This window comes from Quercus robur, chromosome 12 (assembly GCF_932294415.1).
Source record: "Quercus robur chromosome 12, dhQueRobu3.1, whole genome shotgun sequence".
NCBI lineage: Eukaryota > Viridiplantae > Streptophyta > Magnoliopsida > Fagales > Fagaceae > Quercus > Quercus robur.
Window position 1 is genome coordinate 31,904,863 of NC_065545.1, and position 20,956 is coordinate 31,925,818.

The 20,956-nt window shown below is 34.7% G+C and overlaps 2 protein-coding genes across 3 annotated transcripts; one reads left to right on the forward strand and one right to left on the reverse strand.

The window, feature by feature from the left end:
- Positions 1-3,628: 3,628 nt before the first annotated feature.
- Positions 3,629-11,480, forward strand: LOC126709467 (adenine phosphoribosyltransferase 3-like). 2 transcript variants are annotated; one of them, XM_050409716.1, is made up of 6 exons: positions 3,635-3,986; positions 4,399-4,509; positions 7,804-7,896; positions 9,139-9,288; positions 10,099-10,157; positions 11,002-11,480. In XM_050409716.1, the coding sequence occupies exons 1-6, from the start codon at positions 3,905-3,907 to the stop codon at positions 11,053-11,055; spliced, it is 549 nt and encodes a 182-aa protein (XP_050265673.1). In that variant the 5' UTR covers positions 3,635-3,904; the 3' UTR covers positions 11,056-11,480. The 2 variants fall into 2 exon arrangements, with proteins under 2 accessions (XP_050265675.1, XP_050265673.1); XM_050409718.1 differs by lacking the exon at positions 4,399-4,509 and having other exon boundaries at positions 3,629-3,986.
- A 4,135-nt stretch (positions 11,481-15,615) lies between these two features.
- On the reverse strand, positions 15,616-18,540 carry LOC126708383 (uncharacterized). Its single transcript, XM_050408172.1, has 3 exons — positions 17,839-18,540; positions 16,506-17,592; positions 15,616-16,178 (listed from the first exon to the last, which is right to left on the reverse strand). The coding sequence occupies exons 1-3, from the start codon at positions 18,538-18,540 to the stop codon at positions 15,616-15,618; spliced, it is 2,352 nt and encodes a 783-aa protein (XP_050264129.1).
- Positions 18,541-20,956: the final 2,416 nt, after the last annotated feature.

A 20,956-nucleotide genomic window follows, 5' to 3' on the forward strand; every position in this document is an offset into this window, starting at 1 on the left:
ACATGGACGTTGGGGGGAGGAGGGAAGCCAATATAAAATGGGGGGCGGGAGGCAATCTGCGAGGCCCCGGTGACCACTACCACTTAAGACATACTAGAAAAAAGCTCCTCGGATTGTGCCGAGGACTAACCTTCTTTGATAAATGCAGTTCATCTCTGCTTGATTGTCATGAACACCATATTAACTGTTATCTATGCACTAAAGCCTAGCTCTTTGACCCACACTCTCTACAAATTTATTGTACCGGGCTCACTGGTCCAAGATCCCATACATCTTGGGCTTGGGCTGCAAAACGTGTTCCTACAATAGTTATTATAATTATTAATAAATGCATATTAATAGCTATCATAATTATTAATTTTATATTCAAGGAAAAAATGATAAATGAAAGAAAAAAAATATTTTGCTAAACTTGTACATTTCATTGGTTGCTAATTTGTAATAATCTATAATCTATAATATATATATATATATATATATATAAAACTGAAGGCATTTAAATTTTGGTTGACATTATAATATTATTTTACATAAATTTTTGAAAGCTCACAATTTCACATGTTATTTTAATATATATTTAATTAAATTTAAATTTTATTCTATATTTGAACTCTCCATTAGAATCTTGGGACAATATATTTTTTCTAAATATATAGTAAATAGTAGAATATATAATTCTATGAAGAAACACAATCATAAAAAATAGCTAATGTTAAAATATACAAATACAATCATAATAAATATTTATTAATAATTATCAAATTATATTTTTGACAAAAAAATCATAATTATATTAAAATTTTCTCGCAAATTATTGACTAGTAATATACATAAATACATTTTTAAAAGGTAATATATATTGAAGTGGTTTGAATTTTTTGTTAAATACAATCACAATAATTACCTAATAATTATTATTATAATTATCAAAATTCATATTTAGACTATATATATATATATATATATATGAGATGAGTTCAAGTTACACATTTTTTAAACAATTGGATTTAAGTAGATCTAACGGTTAAAAAAAGACTCTCATTATTACAAATATTTTTATTAGAATTTCATTAATTACCCCAATTTATTACATTCTAAACCTATATCTGAACCCAAAAACGTTTGACGTCTAACTCTCTCTCTCTCTCTCCTCCACCATTGCTCCACCTCCACAGGTTGCCGGCAGAAAAAGAGAAAGAAAAAAAAAAAAAAAAAAAGCCGAACACTAACAATAGAGGTTTGTGAGTGAGATTCACTCTTTAAAGGAGCTGCATCAACAAAAGTAGTTCATACCATAAACACATCAGGCAAGAGGAGCTACTCGATGATGGCTCTACCTAGTGTCAAGGCAAAGTATAGAAGGAAAAGATGAAAGAATTATTTGCAACTTAATTTGCAGGCAAATGATGTTGAGGAATGGTGTAGGGGATTGCTATATATAATATACGTTGGATTCAGTCTTGTGTTTGAAGACATCAAAATAGTGAGTCAGATATGAAATTAAAGAGGGAAGGTGCTTGTGTGGTTCTGCAAGTCTTTTTAGGTGAGGTCATTATAGACCTATGGAGAATGACTTGATTGTATGAAATTGTCACAGTAATTTCCTCAATGAATGCTTGGAAAAGTAGTAATGATACATATAGCCTGGAATTTGGAATTACTAGAGCAATTTCTTTTTCGTTCCGTGCATGTCACGTGTGAGAAGGGAAACAAGGGAAATTCGGACTTCATAGACTCATAGTCATGCCCACATGATAAGCGTATTCATACCGTTGGATCAGAGAGAGAGAGAGAGAGAGAGAGTCTGATGTCAAACGTTTTTGGGTTTAGAAATAAGTTTAGAATGTAATAAATGAGAGTAATTAATGAAATCCTAATAAGAATATTTGTAATAATAGGGGTATTTTATTAACTATTGGATCTACTTAAATCTAACTGTTTAAAAAATGTGTAACTCTAAAAAGGATTGCTATATATAATATACGTTGGATTCAGTCTTGTGTTTGATGACATTACAATAGTGAGTCAGATATGAAATTAAAGAGGGAAGGTGCTTGTGTGGTTCTGCAAGTCTTTTTATGTGAGGTCATTATAGACCTATGGAGAGTGACTTGATTGTATGAAATTGTCACAGTAATTTCCTCAGTGAATGCTTGGAAAAGTAGTAATGATACGTATAGCCTGAAATTTGGAATTACTAGAACAATTTCTTTTTCATTCCATGCATGTCACGTGTGAGAAGGGAAACAAGGGAAATTTGGACTTCATAAACTCATAGTCATGCCCACATAATAAGCGTATTCATACCGTTGGATGAGAGAGAGAGAGAGAGAGATCAAATGTTTTTGGGTTTAGAAATAAATTTAGAATGTAATAAATGAGAGTAATTAATGAAATCCTAATAAGAATATTTGTAATAATGAAGGTATTTGATTAATTATTGGATTTACTTAAATCTAACTGTTTAAAAAATGTGTAATTTAAAAAAATTACACCAGGTATAACTTGAACCCACCTCTATATATATATATATATATATATATTTAGTGCATTATATAGGTAAAGATGATTTAAACCTTAGATGGTTGGACGTTTCCATTAAAAACATAAATACATATAAGTTGAATTGCTTCTTGTAGGGTTACAATTTGAAGCCCAAGCTCAAAATGTATGAAATCTTGATTCAATGAGCCCAATACAATGAATTTGTAGAGAAATGGGTCAAAGAGCTAGGTCCTAATGAATTAGACAATGGCTAGTATTGAATTGCATGGCGTTCAAATACGAACCATGGATGTTGATATCAATAAACTTTCAGTTCGAGGAGGATAAACCTGGACCTAATGATCACTCCAGAATATCAGAATGGTTTAGATTGCTTTTCTATCTTTTCTCTCTCTTCTCCGCTCCCTCTTCCATGAAAGGGTCCTTCACCTTATATATCCTTCTTTGAATAATCTTCACCCTTCACTTGTTGATCATCCGAAACTCTACTTGAGTGCTTGTCCCATCAGATACCCTCTCTAGCTTTTTGTGAGTTGTGGTAGCCAAGGTAATACTATTCAGAGGTTTTCTCCACATAAATGCAGCCAAAGAAGTAGCTGTAGTGCATTTAATGTGGTGGTGTCAGCCTTCTCTTAGATATTTTCAAGTTTTCTTCCTTCTCATGTGTCCGCGAAATACATCTACGTTATTGAAGCTTCCTGGATGGTCACTTTGATTGTTGGATTATATATTTTGAACCCTATCCATTAAGTCCGAGGAAAATGTACTCCTCGGATGATCCTTCATTTACTATGTGCTAATGGGACCTGGTCTAGGAATATCTCATAATTATTTACTTTTCTTCGGACCAATTTATGCCCTCGGATAAAATCCAAGGCCTAATATACGATCCTAGACTCTTGCCCTACACTTCTCAAAAAAAAAAAAATATAAGTTGAATTATAAGAATTTACACTAATTAATAATAATATTACGTAAAAAATATTACTTTAATTTTTTTTAAAAAACATTTGAAAAAACATGGGTGAAAAATATAAAGAGTGAGGGAGTGAGTTAAGATTTAAGAGTAATAGGGACCTCGTGATACCTCTTTTTGTATTTTATTAACTTTTACGATCCCTCTCTTTCTTGTATATCGAAAAGATTTTCCCTCTCTCACACATATATTCTTGTGCAGAGAGCCCCTCCCACCAAATCACTTTCTCTATCGTTATAAATACCTCTCTATCTGTCTCTTTCGTTTATTACTTCGTCTCTGCTGGAAGTGCTTTTAGCTTCTCAGCTGTTTCGACTGTGAGGAAGACAAAGAAAGGAAAAAGAAGAGAGAGAGACAGAGAGACAGAGAGAGGTTTTTCTAAGTGTTACTTGTGAGCTTTGTGTCTGTGACTTAGATACGATAATGTCGGCTTACAGAGACGAAGATCCTCGTATCCAAGGCATCAAAACTAAGATTCGGGTCGTCCCCAATTTTCCAAAACCAGGTTCGTTTTCTTTTCTCTGTTTTCTTGCTGAGAAAATGTGGGAAATGAAAGTATGCTGAAGATTTTTTTTTTTTCTTCATATTTTACAACCCCACCAGACGAAAAAAAACTCAACTAAGCTACAGGTTGTATAACTTTTTGGCTTGATTGAAGTGGGTTTCCAGTTCTTTTTTTATTTTTATTTTTATTTTTATCTTTGAAGAACCAATGGCCCATGAATCAGCAAGGTTCAAAGTTTACTTATTTTTTTCTTTTTTGGTTTATCCCTTAAGTTTACATTTCTTTCAATTTCGTTTCTTTAACTCAAATTTGCTAGCTACCATATAAAGGGTTTGTTTGTATTCACGTTCTGCTTCTTTTCTAGTTTTTGTCTTTGGTTTCACATTTGTTATTAAATTGGCCAAAATGGCAGGTATCATGTTCCAAGACATCACTACTCTATTACTGGATCCCAAAGCCTTCAAGGACACAATTGATTTGTTCGTTGAGAGATACAAAGGCAAAAACATTTCAGTTGTTGCAGGTAAACCAGTGAAAAATGTAGGGTTTTTTTTTTTTTTTTTTTTTGGGGGGAGGGGGGGGGGCTTAAAAGATTTATTAATTTTTGTGGGGTTAGGATTTTGATCAAAAGCTATTTTTTTGGGGGAGAACTTTTCTATAACTGTGATTAGCTTGAAGGTGGTGGGGTCCATGCTAATGAGAAAGTAGTTCTAGTGATGCAGAAAATGCTCTCTCTCTCTCTCTCTCTCTCTCTCTCTATGTTGCATAAGTTTCTGGTTGTCTTTTTGAATGTTTTTGAAGGACATTATGGAATGGAAGTGACTGTGTATTTTTGAGGGAGTCATTTTTTGTTTGACTATGAGCTTTGGTAGTGGGGTGTGCCATTGATTACTCCCTCTGAAGTTTTTTCTTTAGCGGCTCACATTTGCTCTCTCTCTCTCTCTCTCTGAGCATGTGCTCTGATCCAATTTGCATGGATGGTGGTTGATGATGGATGCCCACCTTGTTAAAATGTGGACCCGGCTGATGAGAGTTTCAATTGGGCTGGTCTTTTGGCTCCATTCTAATGTGGATTTCACATTTCACTGTTAATTGACTTGGTTCTATTCAATGCCACATTTATTCTCTCTCTCTCTCTCTCTCAATCTTTATTATTATCTTTTTTTTGAATTTTTTTTTTTTAAAGATTTGAGTCATTGAGTGGCATTGTTGGTTTCAGAGGATGAATTATTGAGTTTACTGTAATGGGTTTTGGTTTCTTCACTGTCTTTTTTGTAATATTATTATTATTATTTGTAATTTTCTGAGTTTTGTTGTTGGTTTTTATTTTCTTCAGCTAGTAAATCGTCGATTGTTTGTCTATTTGTGACCCCTGTATGTTCTATAACCTTTTCTGTGATAATAACCGTGAGTTTACTGATATTCTGTGCTACACATTAGGAAAGTATTGACTATTGATGGAAGTTGAAAAGAATCTAATGGCAACATCTTGTTGAAATTCATACACAATGTACTGTAATGCATTTATTCCTCACAGAGAATTCTTTACAATCTACTTTCACAGACTTGTGGGGAGTGGTAAAAAGTTATTCGATCTCAATATTTATAAGGCCTTGTTTTCTCAATTTATTATAACTCATTTATTATTTGTGATTTAAAAGTGGTTTGGTTCATATTTATTACATGTGTTTTGTCCACATCTGTGGGCATTAGAATCTGTTTTCTAGTGTGCTTATGTGGACTTTTGCTGTCTTCTTTGTCCTGTATTTATGAGAACCTTTATGGAATCTTCCATTACAAAATTCAGTCTCACATGAATAAGATACAGTTTTTTCCTGTAAAAGATAAAAGATTATTACCTTCTTTTCTATTGTCATTGTAGTTGATAATTGATGGTATTTGTTTTGTGGATAGATTTTGATTAAATGATTATTATAAGACTTAGTTTGTTGAGTGCGTCACAACGGTATCTTGCACTCAGTTGTGATATAAGTCCAAGATCCTGTCCTTAGCTTGAAATCTTTACATTTGACATCATGTTGTGATCTTATGTGTAATCATTGCCGAGATGTGTGCCTGTTTCAATAACTTTTTCCAATGCAACTTTTGACATTTTAACACTGCTCATGAGTCTCTGTCAGTATCCTTTTTCAATTTCCTTAACTAGTGTTAAAGTCTTCTAAATTTTCAACAATTTTTTTGATAATTGTTACTTCTAAGCTGACTCTCCTGTGATTGGAGAGTATTGTTTCCTAGGTAGAATACTTGTGAAAAAATCGTATCCTAGGAGAAACTTCACAATTTGAAAACAATGTCACTACTACATGTACTAGTAGTCTAGGGTTTAGTTGCCTATATATACTTATGTTATGATTTATTGTAACATAGGTTTTGTACCACACTCTTACATAATTAAGATGTTGCCCTTAAGAGCTTCCTTCGTGGACGTAGGTCGGCAAGGCTAATAACCCTCGTGTTCTCAGTGTTTTTATTTTATGCTTCCTCTTCCGCATCCACTCTAGCATATACAACATGATATAACACATCACATCTACCATTAGAATTGAGTTTCCCATGGGACTTGTAATGGTTCAACTTCCATGACCTAGTCAACTGTGCGAGTTAATTACCATAACCTGTTGTCAACCTCATAAAAGATTGTCAGTGGTGCACCATTAGTAATTGAAGGTTTTTTCCTGGGTTCTGGTGTTACACTATTCATGAAAATTTCTCCTGCATAATTAATATTACAGGAGGTTGTTTAATTGACAGACAGTTGGACTGAAATTTTTTTGATTGGTCTTGGTTCATAAAATAATGCGAAATTCATTTCATGATTTTCATTCCTGTTTGATTGCAAGGAAGACATGTAAACCTTGATCACTATGTCAACAATCCAACCCTGTTGGAATCATCAGCACTTTTCAGGCGGGCGGTAGATTTTTGAATAATTATGCCTGAGGAGTTTTATTGTGGTCAGCTGACGGAGCAGTAGTGTAGGTTTCACCCCATTTTAAGTTGGTTTGTGTCAAGTTATTTCTGTTTAACCTACACTGGAAGATTAATTTTAATGACCATATATGGTTGAGCTAAAGTGTTTACAGCTCAATATTTATTTGCTATTATTTTACCTAGTGTGGCATTGTACTTTCTGAAATGTGTTTATGGATCTGTAAGGATGTGGGATTCAAGTCTTGGCCATAGCCATGTCTAGCACCAATTTTGAAAAAGGGGGTTCTCCACTTCTCCTTAAGTTATTTCTGTTTAGCCTACTCTGGAAGATTATTTTTAATGATCATATATGGTTGCTAAGTGTTACCATTCAGGCATGGTACTAATTTAATGGTAGATTACTTCTGATTTTGTAAATTAATGTTGTTTCAACATTTAATCTCATTGCTTTTCTTGGCAGGTTGGAAAGATTTTTTTTTGTATTATATATACCTTAGTGCAGTACAAAAGAGTTGATTTATTTGTTTTATATACATTATCTGGACTCACAATGTATAACTCATCTTTCTTTTGTTAGCTCCACTTTCTTAGTGCTGTGTAAAGCTTCCATTTTTATATTGTTACAGATAATGGATAAAGTTTTTTCTTTTGTTCAGTTTTCTGAAGTATTTCTTAATCACCAATTCATTTTTATGCATTTTTTGTAACAATAGTTACAAAGAGTGTTGATATTGCTGTTCTGTAAATTATTGTAACTATCTGTTTTTATATTTAAAATTAAACTAGTCTGGACCAGCTTATCCCTTGAAACATGTTTTGAGATCTGAGGGTGCCTTTTCTTTTTTTTGCCCTTTTCTTTGTGCAGGAATAGAGGCCAGGGGTTTTATATTTGGTCCTCCTATTGCTTTGGCCATAGGCGCAAAGTTTGTTCCCTTGAGAAAACCAAGGAAGCTGCCTGGTAATTTTCATCTTGCTATTGTAATTTCCTGCATCTCTTCTTTTGAGTGCTTTAATTCTCCATTTTAATATTTCCCAAAAATTCTCCGCATTTTTACATATGTTTGACACAATTATTCTCTTTTCACACATTCTTGGTTCTTAGTCTACTATTTGATTCAATGCATGGCTCTTTTCCAGAAACGTTTATGATGTTGCTTTCACATAATCTTCTTGTTTTTGTGATTCTTGAACCTATAGTTTGGTCTTTTGTGATTTTGAAGCTTCCATAATATATTTCCCTGATTTTAGACAATAAGTCTAAGAAGACAATTTTTCACAACTATTACTGGACCTGTTGTGATTGGTGCATAATAAAAGTGGTATTAGTAGTGGACCCATGTGAAAGTGATGTTGCTCCAATCTAAACTTGACAACTTAACAAGATGTGGAAAAATTTGTGTTTTTACCATTACTCAATTTCAAATTGTTGAGGGTCCAAACTTTCTGTAGATCTAGCACAGTAGACTGAAACTGCACAGTGGAGTTTTCTATAAATTGTGACACATGAAATCTATGTGCTTGCTGATTCCATAGCATCTGGTAATCAAGTGCAATCAACTTGTGAGGGAAGCTGTAATGTAATTTGCTCTGGGTTTTTTAAATTGCCATTTAAAAATATTCTGGGTTTCTCTAATTGCATATTCTCCTATTGATGATTATGATGATGAATAGTGCTGAAGATCTTGGACCCTGGTTGCTGGAGGGAAGACTTGACTGCATTGCTCATAGCTACCTTGTTATGGAGCTATATTATTAGCTTTGATATTTAATACCATTCTTTGTTCATATGGTTGTTTTGTTGTCTAGTTCTTTTATACACAATATAATTATTCCTGTTCCCATTGTCCAGTCCTGGTCCATCAACTCTATTGGTGTTCCCTCCCCCCCCCCCCCCCCCCCTTCTTTCTTTGGGGCCTGGCCATGATGGTATTTCTAGTGCTTCAATAATTTACAATTTCTCTTAGTATAGTTGTGCATTCCTTGGATTAATCAGATGTTCTGCGGCTGCTCAGAACATTGGATGTGAAGATGTATAATAATCTGACATAGCTCTTCCTAAACATATTTAAGGCTTATCCAGGACTTGTCTTTGAATCTTTCTGGATTTTGAGTATCTAATATCAAATTGAAGATGTTGTGGCTACTACATAGATTCATATGTTGTTAGTATCATTCTAATTTTGTCTTGCTTTAATTGCAGGAGAAGTTATTTCAGAAGAGTACATTTTAGAATACGGAAGAGATTGTCTTGAGATGCATGTTGGGGCAGTCGAACCTGGTGAACGTGCTTTGGTAGTTGATGATCTAATTGCCACAGGTGGCACACTCTGTGCGGCAATGAACTTACTAGGTGATTGCATTGTGAAATCTTAATACAGTTTGTTTTTGAGTAAAATTTTTGTGACAACCCCCCACAATGACAATGTTAAGCTAGCATGACATACATTATACATTAAAGTGTCCATTTGGTTTGAGCTTATAAGCTCAAACCAACTTTTTAAAACCTAATTTTTTCGAAGTACAAGTATACTTTAGCACACTTTCAGTAAAACGTTTCAAAAAAAAAGCTAGATAAGCTATTCCCAAACAGACACAAAGTGTTAATTCAGCCTCAAATTGGTTTAAGACATTGAGAACTTAATCAGAACAGAAAACTAGCAAGCACAGCCAATGGTCTTTTTGGACCAACTGGTACTTTTTACCCCTTTGAAATAAATGGAGGGTTAGTTAGGTTCGATATGGGTTCTGAATTGTGTTCCCCTTTGAAATAAATGGAGCGTTAGTTAGGTTCAATATGGATTCTGAATTGTGTTCTTAAAAGAACAAAAGGAGAACTAGCAAAGCAGGCTTAGTCATGGGGCAACATTTAATCTAAATATGAAAAATCTTTGGTATAAATTGTTAATCCTGTTGTATTGATAGATTTTGATGTCTTCTAAACCATTTACATTTTCAAAGTTACTAAGATTATGTGGTATGTGGTTGGCTTACTTTGTTTGGTTGAACTTAGTGCACTAATTATCTAATTATAGTCATGCTCAAAATCATATTTGAATTGCTTAATTTTTTCTTTTTATTTGATTTACTTATTGAGGCCATTCATGTCTCTGTGCTCTTATTGCCTTAGTCAATTTTTTGATGTAATTGTGTTGCTTCTCAGAACGTGTTGGGGCAGAAGTCGTAGAATGTGCGTGCCTCATTGAGTTACCAGGGTTACAGGTGTGCTTGTTGTCTTGACTCTTTGTTTTATCAGTTATTGAATCATAAAACAATTGGAGTATTTGCCAGTGTTACCAAGTGCTTTTATTACCTAGTTGCCTCTTAAAACATATTTCTATGCACAAAGTTAACTTCTGATTGAAGTTTATTGGCAATTGAGTTTCTACGCCCACCAGCCCCACCCACCCACACACTGCTAGGTTGATGTTAAGAAATGCATTTTGGTGTTGGATTACACTAGTCAATCACACGTTACTGGTCTATAATAGTATTTGAGGAATGAAAATCTGCATGAGCTAATTGGGACAGAGAGTTATATAAGTTTCAAAACCTCATAATCTGGAAAAATGGGGCACAGCTACTTTTAAGTGTGTGGTGTGGTGTATGCATGTAAGGTTTGGATTTTTAGTTGATGCCTCCAATGAGTCCAATGAGGAAACTAATGCTCTCAAGTGATTGAAAGAAAGATGAGTGCAAATTATTTGAATTTTATCTGTTCTGGTACATAGACCAAATGCAAGCAACATTCCTGATTCTCTTGTTGATAATACCATTGATGTCTGAATGGTGGATTAGTGCAGCCACCATGATGTTTAAATATATCAAAATGATTCCTTGGCATCATTTACTTTAGAACAGATTTTTCATAGGGTAGTTTCTTATGCTTAATTTGAACTATATCCAAGGAAAAATGTAATTAAGCATAAAGCTATAATCTTTCTGTAATTCTTGTTTATCTTTCTGTGGACTGTCATTTGTTTGTTTTGGGTCTCCATCAAACCAAAGACATATCACTGATTTAACTATAAGCATGTCTGTAATATAAATTTTCTGTATGTTGCAGGGTCGTGGACGTTTAAATGGCAAGCCATTGTATGTACTTGTCGAGTACCAATAATTGTGGCAGATCTGCAGATGATACAATTGGCCTGCAATGGTTGAACCACGACAGAATTTACAATAGAGGGATATTATTGGGTACTTATCATATGGAGTCTGATTCTAAATCAACAACCACACCCCCCCCCACCCCCCCCCTTCCCTGCTTTTTTTTCCCCCGCTCAAGTATCAATGAATTTTGATGAACCTTGGTTATTGCAACCCTTCACTTTACTTAGTAGCATAGAACATTTAATTATGGAAAAGGGCTTTATTTGAGAATGCTTGTGGTAGAGCATATTTTCTTTTTTATAATCCATCGTGGGTTTCTTTTGGGTTGGGGCCGTTCAATAGCTGTCTTCCAAATGATTGTAGTTTCACATTGTGACAATTTGACATCGATCGGGAGCAGAGTTTAAGCAGTAGTCACCATTCCTTGGTCAATCCAGTAGTTTCACATTTCTGTCAGGCAAGTTTGGTACTAGAGCATCCAGTAGTTTCACATTGCAATTGTTATAACTGCCTGATATCCTTCGCACTTATGACCTTCCATTTATTTTCATTCATGCAATTTAATTTGATTTATATGTTATTAGGGTTTCTTAGTGAGTGATCACCCTCTTCTTAGAACTTAACCAGCTCATGTACATGTTATCCAAGCCTTTATGATGAATGAAAACCTTATCTTTCCACTTAAAACTTGCTACTGAATCCTCAAATCACATTTTTCTTATAGCTTAAACTTTTAGGACAATTGGTAAATTATCATGGCATTAAAGCAAGAGGTCTAAAGTTTGATTCTTGTTTTTACCGTCATTTAAAATATTAAAAACTCTATGTGTTAGACCTTATTTATTAAGGGGAGTTTGGGCTTACATGTTAATGTTAGAATTATAGTTAATGATCACTCCTTTTTAGATAATCAGTAATTTATTAAAATCCTTGCATTATGATGTATGAAAATTTAACCCTTAATAATTTACCACCTTAAAGGGGTCGTTATAGCTAATCAAACGTTACATTACAAACAATATAAAACATGATACAGACCCATGAATGATAATAATAAAAAATAAAAATAATAGAGTGAAAGATCAAAGATTTTATGCTAAAATGCAAAACTCACATTCTAAGTTTTTTCAAAATTCATTTCAGTCCTCTTAAGTGTGTGTTTGGGTACTGTGGCCAGCGTTTTCATTTACCAGCCAAGTTGCACAAAACGCATGAATAGTGTTTTAGCTGTTTAAAAAATATTTTTTTATAGTGTTTTCAGTAATAAGTTTTAAGTTTTTAACAAATAAGCGGTATCCAAACAGACTATAAATTTCATATTTATTCAATTAAGACATTTCGGTCAATTTTTGTTAAAATTTTTAGAAAAAAAAAAAATCTAGAAAAATACTTTTCAATCTTTAATGGACTTTCTTTAATTAGAAATTTTTTTAAAATTACAAAATTAACCACAACATTTAACAAAACTTGATGGAAAAGTTTTAATTAAATAAACTTGAAAGTCATAAGGCTGAAATGAATGAAAAGAAAGTTAAGAGACTTAAATTTTAGTGAAATATAGAGAGTGTGTTTTGTATTTTAACTATAGATTTAATGTACCAAAACTTAGGGACCTGAAAACTTAGAAGGAAATCTTAATGGCCTTGTACTCTGTGGCTTCTTTTCCTCGTTAGGAACAGCTATGGTCGGCACCCAATTATCCATGCCACCCTTCATCCGATCACATTCTTTGGCTATCTAATCTCCCCTCTGTTCCTCTCAATGTGGTGCCACTGCCACTCATCATTAATATTTTTCTCCTGATCTTTGTTCCTTTCTCCACTTATCTATGGGACCTTGACCTCCTCAACCCAACCTCAATCTTCACCCCTTGAAAATATGTGAGCTTGTTGGGTCTCCTTCGAGTCTATACGCATGTTGACAAAGGTGGATGATTTACAATGCTAGCCAAAGAGCTCATAGTGGCAAGTGGTGGTGGTGGTGAATGGTGAAAGAAAACAAGGTTCATCAATGGAGGACTCTCACACACACACACACACACACGAGACCAGTAGAGAGAGAAGTATAAAAATCTGTATTTGAGAAAGTACATATATCTTTACAAGGAAATATCTGGATGTTCATAAGGAGGAAGAAGAACAGCGGAGAGGAAGAATTCTGGGCTGCTGGTGTCAAAACGGTGTCGTAGCTTTTCGTCAAAACACACTGTCGTTTGAGTCACAATTATAATGGCCACTCTACTAAACCAAACGACGCCGTAAAGAGACAATTAAATACAATTCTAAAAACGGCATCGTTTGGTAGTCACCGTTAGCTTCTTCCTCTTTCAAATGGGAGGCCATCAAAAGGGTACCCAATGACGAGTGGAGTGAACCCTAAAGAGGTAAAAAAATTTGCTACATTTGGCCGCCAAAATTGCTTGGAAACTTGGACATTTTGTGGGTTCTTGAATGATATGAAGTGACGTATTGATTGAAAATTTTTGTGGTTAAACTAGAATGGAGGCGTATAATGAACCATGATGATGTTAGTTGTGGAGGAAATGGTGGTTTATGAACACATCATAGCAATTGGACTTTAGGCATTGTCCAAATTGGAAGTGATGCGCATATTCATCCTTTGTTTTGGGTTTGTCTTTCTTGGTTTATTCATCCTTATATCATGCTAGGTCGATGGTAGAATTAGTTTGCTATATGCCAATATATACGTTTCTTTGTTTGGATTATTTTGAGAAGAAGATTATTTGAGGAAAAACAAAAAAAGTTTTCTCTAGTCATTATAAGTTTAAGGAACGGCCATTTTGAGGATATTAGTAATGAAAACCTTTCCTATTATTTAAACAATAAGGAGGGAAAAAAATAGAGAAATTGTTACAGAGTATAAGGTATTAGCTTAGATTTCTATCTTAAACAGCATTTCATTGCAAAAATTGATTATATCTCATTATATATATACACACACAAATACATATTTAGTACTCTCATATTTACTTATCAATTATCAATAATGAAATAATAAGAATCAAATCAAATTAAAATAGATTAAATTTTTTTATTTTAAAAAAAGTAAATCTAAATTTGATCGGAATGACCAATCAAAATTGACTGAAATGATTTGAAATGGACCAGAATTCAGCATGATGTAGATTGAGATGGATTCTCATTACCATTTGTTTACCGGCACAGTATTTTTTAGCTGTTCTAGCCAATTTGGAACAGAATCCGTAACTATACAAGTGATCGTAAACCAAATATTGTTAAGAGGCATTTTTTTGGACAATAGACCAACAAGCCCAAACGTCAGTCAGCACAAAGCCCACTTATATAGCTCATGCACCCATGAAAATAAATATCAAAACCTGTTAGATTGGGCCCACCAAATTTATTCTCTAAAGCCCATTAATTATTGCTAATCTTGAGACCCTTAACCCAAAGATTGGCCCATTACCCAGATGAATTAAGACTTGAAATTAACTTCAGAGAGGGCTCACAAATACTTAAGACAAATTACCCATGGGCTGCTTAATGTGGCTGACCCAAAAAGGAATAAAGCATATGAAGAAGCCATCTTGTCCCAGCCTGTGAAGCCCAAAGATTAGTACAGCCCATGTGTCTGAATTGCACCAACACAAGAAGAGCAGAAAAAGAAACCCACGAAGGCTCAGCATCAAGGCCCACCTATGGGTGCAAGGAAGGCCCGAAAACCATTTAATTGAATTTGCATGCTATGCCCCAAGGTTGTAGCAATATCAGAATCAGATGATTCAGTCCATTCAAAGCCTAACGAGTGAGCTTGAAACACTTGTGAGACCAACCTAGTGGGGTTGGCCGAGTGGTTAGGCACTCGGTCTCAAAGTAGCTGTTTTGGGTTTGACTAGGAGCTTCCTAGTTCAAGTTCGGGCATCAACACTTTGAAAAAACTCCTTGGACCAGCAATTTACTCCGTTATGGGCTCATTTGTTGTGAACAGTGAATAGTCTCTAGTTAAAAGTTTTGAGGAAACACTATAGGAACCCAAAAAAAAAACACTTGTGAGACCGTTAGATCCACGTTGATGTCATGTGTCAATGAAAGACCTCACATAAAACAAAGTTATACCTATTATGTAACAAAGTTACACCAAACACCATTTTTGCCTCCATCAATTTTTATAAATCGAAACTAGTGTAAGACTGCCACAACTCTTAACTTCAACACATTCAGATGATGATTATCTTTTTAAAGGTCATTATGAACATAGAACATAATAGAATTTAAATTTAATTAATATATATTAAAATAATTATGTATAAAAGTGTGATGTCTCAAAAGTTTACGTGGATATATTAATAGGTCAACTAAAAGTCAAACAATTTTGGTTTTATATATTAAAAATGTCTAGCTCACAACAATTTCATAATAAATTCTATGTGATAAGTTGTTACCGCTTGTTACTGTTGGGTTAAAAAATAATTTCAATAGTGGGTTTATAGAAAAACTAATAATAACTTCTTCTTCTTTTTTTTTTTTTTTTTTTTTTTTTTTTTTTTTTTTTTTTTTTTTTTGAGAATGAATGCTACGAACTTTTATTAAGAAAACCCGGCCAAATCAGCCTGATATGAATCAACAACGTCCGATGGAACATCTTCCATCCATATTACACAATTTGGGATGGTAATAGCTAACTTCGCCAAATCATGCGCTACTAGGTTGCCCTCTCTCTTTGTATGAGAGTAAGACAATAAAGAAAAAGCTGGAATGAAACTGTAGGCATCCTGAATCAAAAGACCAAATGGAGCAAGTCCAACGTCCTTGGTTTCTAACGCCTTAATCACCTGCAACGAATCTCCCTCAAGAACAGCTTCTGAGATGCCCACCTCCCTAGCAAACTCAAGAGCCCTTGTGGCTGCCATGGCCTCAATTTCAATTGGCTGGAGGAGTTGGGGAATTTTTTCTGACATGGCTGCAATCACTAAGCCTTCTCTGTTACGGACAATAACTCCCACACTTGAACAATTTTCTTCGGCAAAAACGGCTCCATCAAAATTAATTTTGAAGATATCCAATGGGGGTGGCTTCCAACGTGTTCTTATGCGTGGTTGGCTAGGTGGAGGTGGCGGTAAGATGGCTTGAAACTCTGAATATCTCTCAGCTGCTAATTGAGAAAGAATGTTCAGGGAGCAACATGGCTGTTGAGAGCGCACCTAGTTCCTTTGAGTCCAAATGGTCCACACCGTGAAAGCAAAGAGAGCTGGCTTCCGTTGATGTTCAAATACCCAAGCCATCAATTCACTGAAGCTGGAAAAAGAAGTCTGGTTCCGAAAATTCCATATGATGTCCTTATCCCACACACAATCCAGGTTTTTACAACTCCATACTGCATGAATCATATCTTCCGCTTCACACCGACACCGGTCACAAGTCTGATCCGTGATAATAGTTCTTCACAGAAGATTGCTCTTTGATGGAAGGGAGTTACGGCAAGCTCTCCAAACTAGATTCTTCACTTTATTCGGACATGCCAAAGCCCAGATTTTCTTCCATAGGCCTTTTTCATGGTCAGGCCGAGCCTCCATTTGAGAACCATCCTCTGCTTCCTTCAAGAACCGGTACCCCAGCTTGCAATTAAACTTTCCATCCTGTGCTAGTGGCCAAAACAGCGAGTCTTCAGTAGCTTCTCGGGCCAATGGAATGTTCTTAATTTCTTCTGCTTCTTGCGGTGCAAAAATTCCATCTACCATGTCAGCATTCCATGTGCGTGTCCCTTCATCTATCAAACAATCCACAGTAGCTTCCTCCATAGATTCCACCATCGGGGATGCTACCTTAGTTGGGTGTTTTCGTGGCAGCCAATAATGTTGCCATATTTTGATAGATTTCCCATTGCCTACCCTCCAACAAGCTCCCTCTAGGACCACATCACGACCTCTCAAGATGCTTTTCCAAGCATACGATCCTGAAGAGGATTCTTTTGCATCAATTAGAGAACCATGAGGAAAAAACTTCACCTTAAACACTTTGTAAAAGAGAGAGTCCTTATCGTGGATAAGACGCCACACTTGCTTTGCTAAAAGTGCATCATTAAAGTGAGCCAAATCACGGAAACCCATTCCTCCTACCATCTTAGATTTTGTTAATTCACTCGAACGGAGCCAATGAATTTTCCTTCGATCACCCCTTTGGCCCCACCAATATCTTCTTATCATAGCCTCAATATCCTCACAAAGCCCAATGGGAAGTTTGAAGCAACCCATGGCATAGGAAGGAATAGCTTGGATTACAGATTTAATGAGTACCTCTCTACTGGCTTGTGATAACAACTTGCTCTCCCATCCTTGAAGCTTCCTCCATACCCTTTCTTTTATATAATCAAAACTTGCCTTTTTTCCCCTACCCACAAAAGATGGCAGCCCTAAATACTTCTCATAGGATTTAACTTCTTGAAGTTGGAGAAGATTTTTGATATTTACTTTTGCTTCTTCCGATGTAGACTTGCTAAAAAAGATTGCAATCTTGTCTTTGTTGATCTTTTGCCCCGATAACGACTCATAATCAGCAAGCAACTTCTAAATATTATTACAATCCTCATAGGTTGCCCTGCAAAAAAGCAAGCTATCATCTGCAAAAAACAAGTGGGTTTATTTCGGGCCTCTCTTGCATAAGGAAAAGCCTTTAAGATCACCAATTCTCGCCGAGTGTTTAATGAGAGCATGTAGACCTTCAGTACAGAGGAGGAAAAGGAAAGGAGAGAGGGGATCCCCTTGCCTTATACCTCGTTTGGGATGAATCATTCCCATGGGTTCACCATTCACCATAATGGAGTATGTCACCATTCTAACACAACTCATAACAAGAGCAATCCACCTAGAGCAAAATCCCATTCTCTCCATAAGTTTCTCCAAATAAACCCATTCAACCCTATCATAGGCCTTACTCATATCTAGTTTTAAGGTCATAAATCCATGTCTACCCGAGCTATGATGCTTCATATGATGGAGGGTTTCAAAGGCAACCATAATATTATCTGAAATAAGGCGATCTTTAGCAAAAGCATATTGGTGTTCAGTGATTAGGGATGGAAGGAATTTCTTTAGTCTATTAGCTAGGACCTTGGAATATATTTTGTAGGGAACATTACATAGACTAATAGGTCGAAACTCAGTCACTAGTTCAGGGTTATCAACTTTTGGCACAAGAGTAATAAGAGTATGGTTTATAGGGTCGGGTAAAGTACCTGTGTTTAACCAAGAGAGGACGGCATTGGTTACATCATACTTCATAAGCTCCCAAAAATGCTGATAGAAGAGTGGAGGCATTCTATCCGAACTCGGAGCCTTTAAAGGTGCCATTTGATTTAAAGCTTCCCACACTTCCAATTCTGAAAAATCACGCACCAAATCTGCATTCATCTCTTCTGTCACCAAGCATGGGATTTTCTCAAGAGCCTCCACAGTAACGCTCGGGTTTGAAGAGGAGAAAAGCTCTTCATAGTAATTTGTCAGCTCCCAACCCATTTCCTCATTCTCGGTTAACCACTCACCTCTAGCATTTTTAATCCCCCTGATTAAATTCTTCCTGAACCTCTTTGTTGCCTTACTATATAATTTATTGTGAAAATATTGTGTACATAGCATTACTCATTTTATATATTTATAGATAATATCAGTCACAACACTATTATTTGGGTGCCACCTATTGCCTTTGGTGCATGCGAAATTACATTATAGTATGCAATCTAGTATGATAGAGCATAAGGTGTCTATCAAAGATTGTGACCATACACCATCTAGGCAGCCTTCCATTTTTCTCCTATTACAAGTAAAGACAAAGATCCGATTGCGTAACTTGCGCTATACTTTGCCAATTAATCGAAGTTTGAGTCTAACAGTTGAGCCATGGGACCCTTTTACTAGTCTTAACCATCGCTGTTCTCTTAGTATTCAATTTATTCTGTTATGTTCTTTTGTTGCTTTTCAATAATAGAAAGAGAAAATACTAGAAAAAAACAGTAAAAGAAAACCAGAAAAATGAGAAAGAGAAACAAGCAAACAAAAGTTAATATGTAAAGTCTATGAAGGAGAATTGGAAGAGCAAGAACAATTTGGTTACGGATTTTACTTTTCTTTGACATTTTGTATACGAATCCTTTGGATTATCAATAACTCCATTCTCAAAAAAATTTGTCAATATTTTATCACAAGAAGACATACAATATATGAATAATGTGCGAAAGCTATATTGTATTAGTCTCAACTTAAAAACTCAGCAAATTATGTTTTTTTTTTCTTCTTCTTAATATCACTTTTTAGTTATTTTATAGTAGATTTCAGTTATTTCAATTGGTAAAGAGGGATGGCAATGGGGTGGGGCCGAAGGATGGGGTCTTCGTCCCTGCCCTACATGGTTTTGTCTTACTCCATTCCCGTCTCGCCCCCGCATGATGGAGAAAACTTTCTCACCCTATCCTGGCCCCTTAGGGCCTTGCGAAGCCCCGTTCTACCCCGTAAAACTCTACTTTTTGTTAAATTGCTCTACAATGTACAATTTTTTTAATGAAACCTATTTCATTGATAAAAATATACTTAAAATTACAACTAAATTTATCCCATCAAATCAAATCAATTTTTAGAAAAAATTGAATAATATATCCAAGCGTTTAATAAGACAATCACAAAAAAAAAAAAAAAAAAAAAAAAAAAAATCTCATAATATAACACATAACAAAATAAAGGTAAAGAATCACATTGGGTAGAATAAAATAAGCTGATATTATTATGTTATTTAAATAGCAGGGTTTTAGAGTATGAAAATTTTACAATTATAACCCTTAGCAATGCGGGCAAGAAGGGACGGGGCTAAAATCTTGCCCCATCCCCGCCCCATCACCTATGCGGGGCGGGAAAAACCCGCGCAAGACAAAGTGGGGAGGGGATGGGCAAAATTGTCATCCCCAGGAAAAGTCTCTTATGGTTAAAGAAAATATCAGAATTGAAATTCTATTAAAAAAAATAGTTATCATGTTATAAACTTTTTTTTTTTTGCTAAAATCATGTTATAAACTTATAATTACTAAGCAAATGAATTTTCAGCCACATGAGCTGGCAGGCCAACAAGGTTAGGCCCCTCAATGTATATAAACAAGATACAAAATTTTAAAATGTAATATTAAGAATTATATTTGACAACAAGATTTATTTTCGGGTTGCATAATTTTATTTCAAAATTAATTAAATAAAAACAGCAGAGGAACAAGACAAACACATTAAATCAAGGAAAACAAGCTTTATGAGAGGCCTGCACAGAAGGGTAGTGAGTTACTCTTTTCCATGCCAGCTACCCAATGTGGTGAGAGGCTGAGTTTGCTTTGCGTTGAATTTCTTTGAAATTCAAAAGAAGTTGCGTTGCCATCAACCTGAGAGACTGGCAATGTATGACATGACTTGCGAACATTACACTTTTTTTTTTTTTTTTTGGATAGATTAGTGTTTTTTTTTTTTTTTTTTTTTGAGTTTAACGTAAATAAATTTGTGTATGTGAATTCTAATTAGTTCAACTTGTAAAATCTTTTATTTTTTAATAAGAGATTTAAGTTCTACCTTTGCCTACATAAAAAATCAATTAATGTCTTAATATAATGATTTAAAAAAAAAGTCGACATACTTTAACAAAATTAATAAAGTATTGATCTAAATAAATGTCATTTTTATTTTGCATAAATTTCAATTCTAAATATAATGAAATAATTAAAAGAATTTTTTTGGTTATGTTGATAAATTTTTCATTAAAACACGAAATCCCTAATCCTCTTACCCAAAACAATGAAAAAAAAAAAAAAATCTTTTCACATCAATTTTCTTAAAGGGAAATGATACGTCAACAATATTTTCACAACATTTTTATAATAAATCTTAAGTGACAGGTTGTTATTGG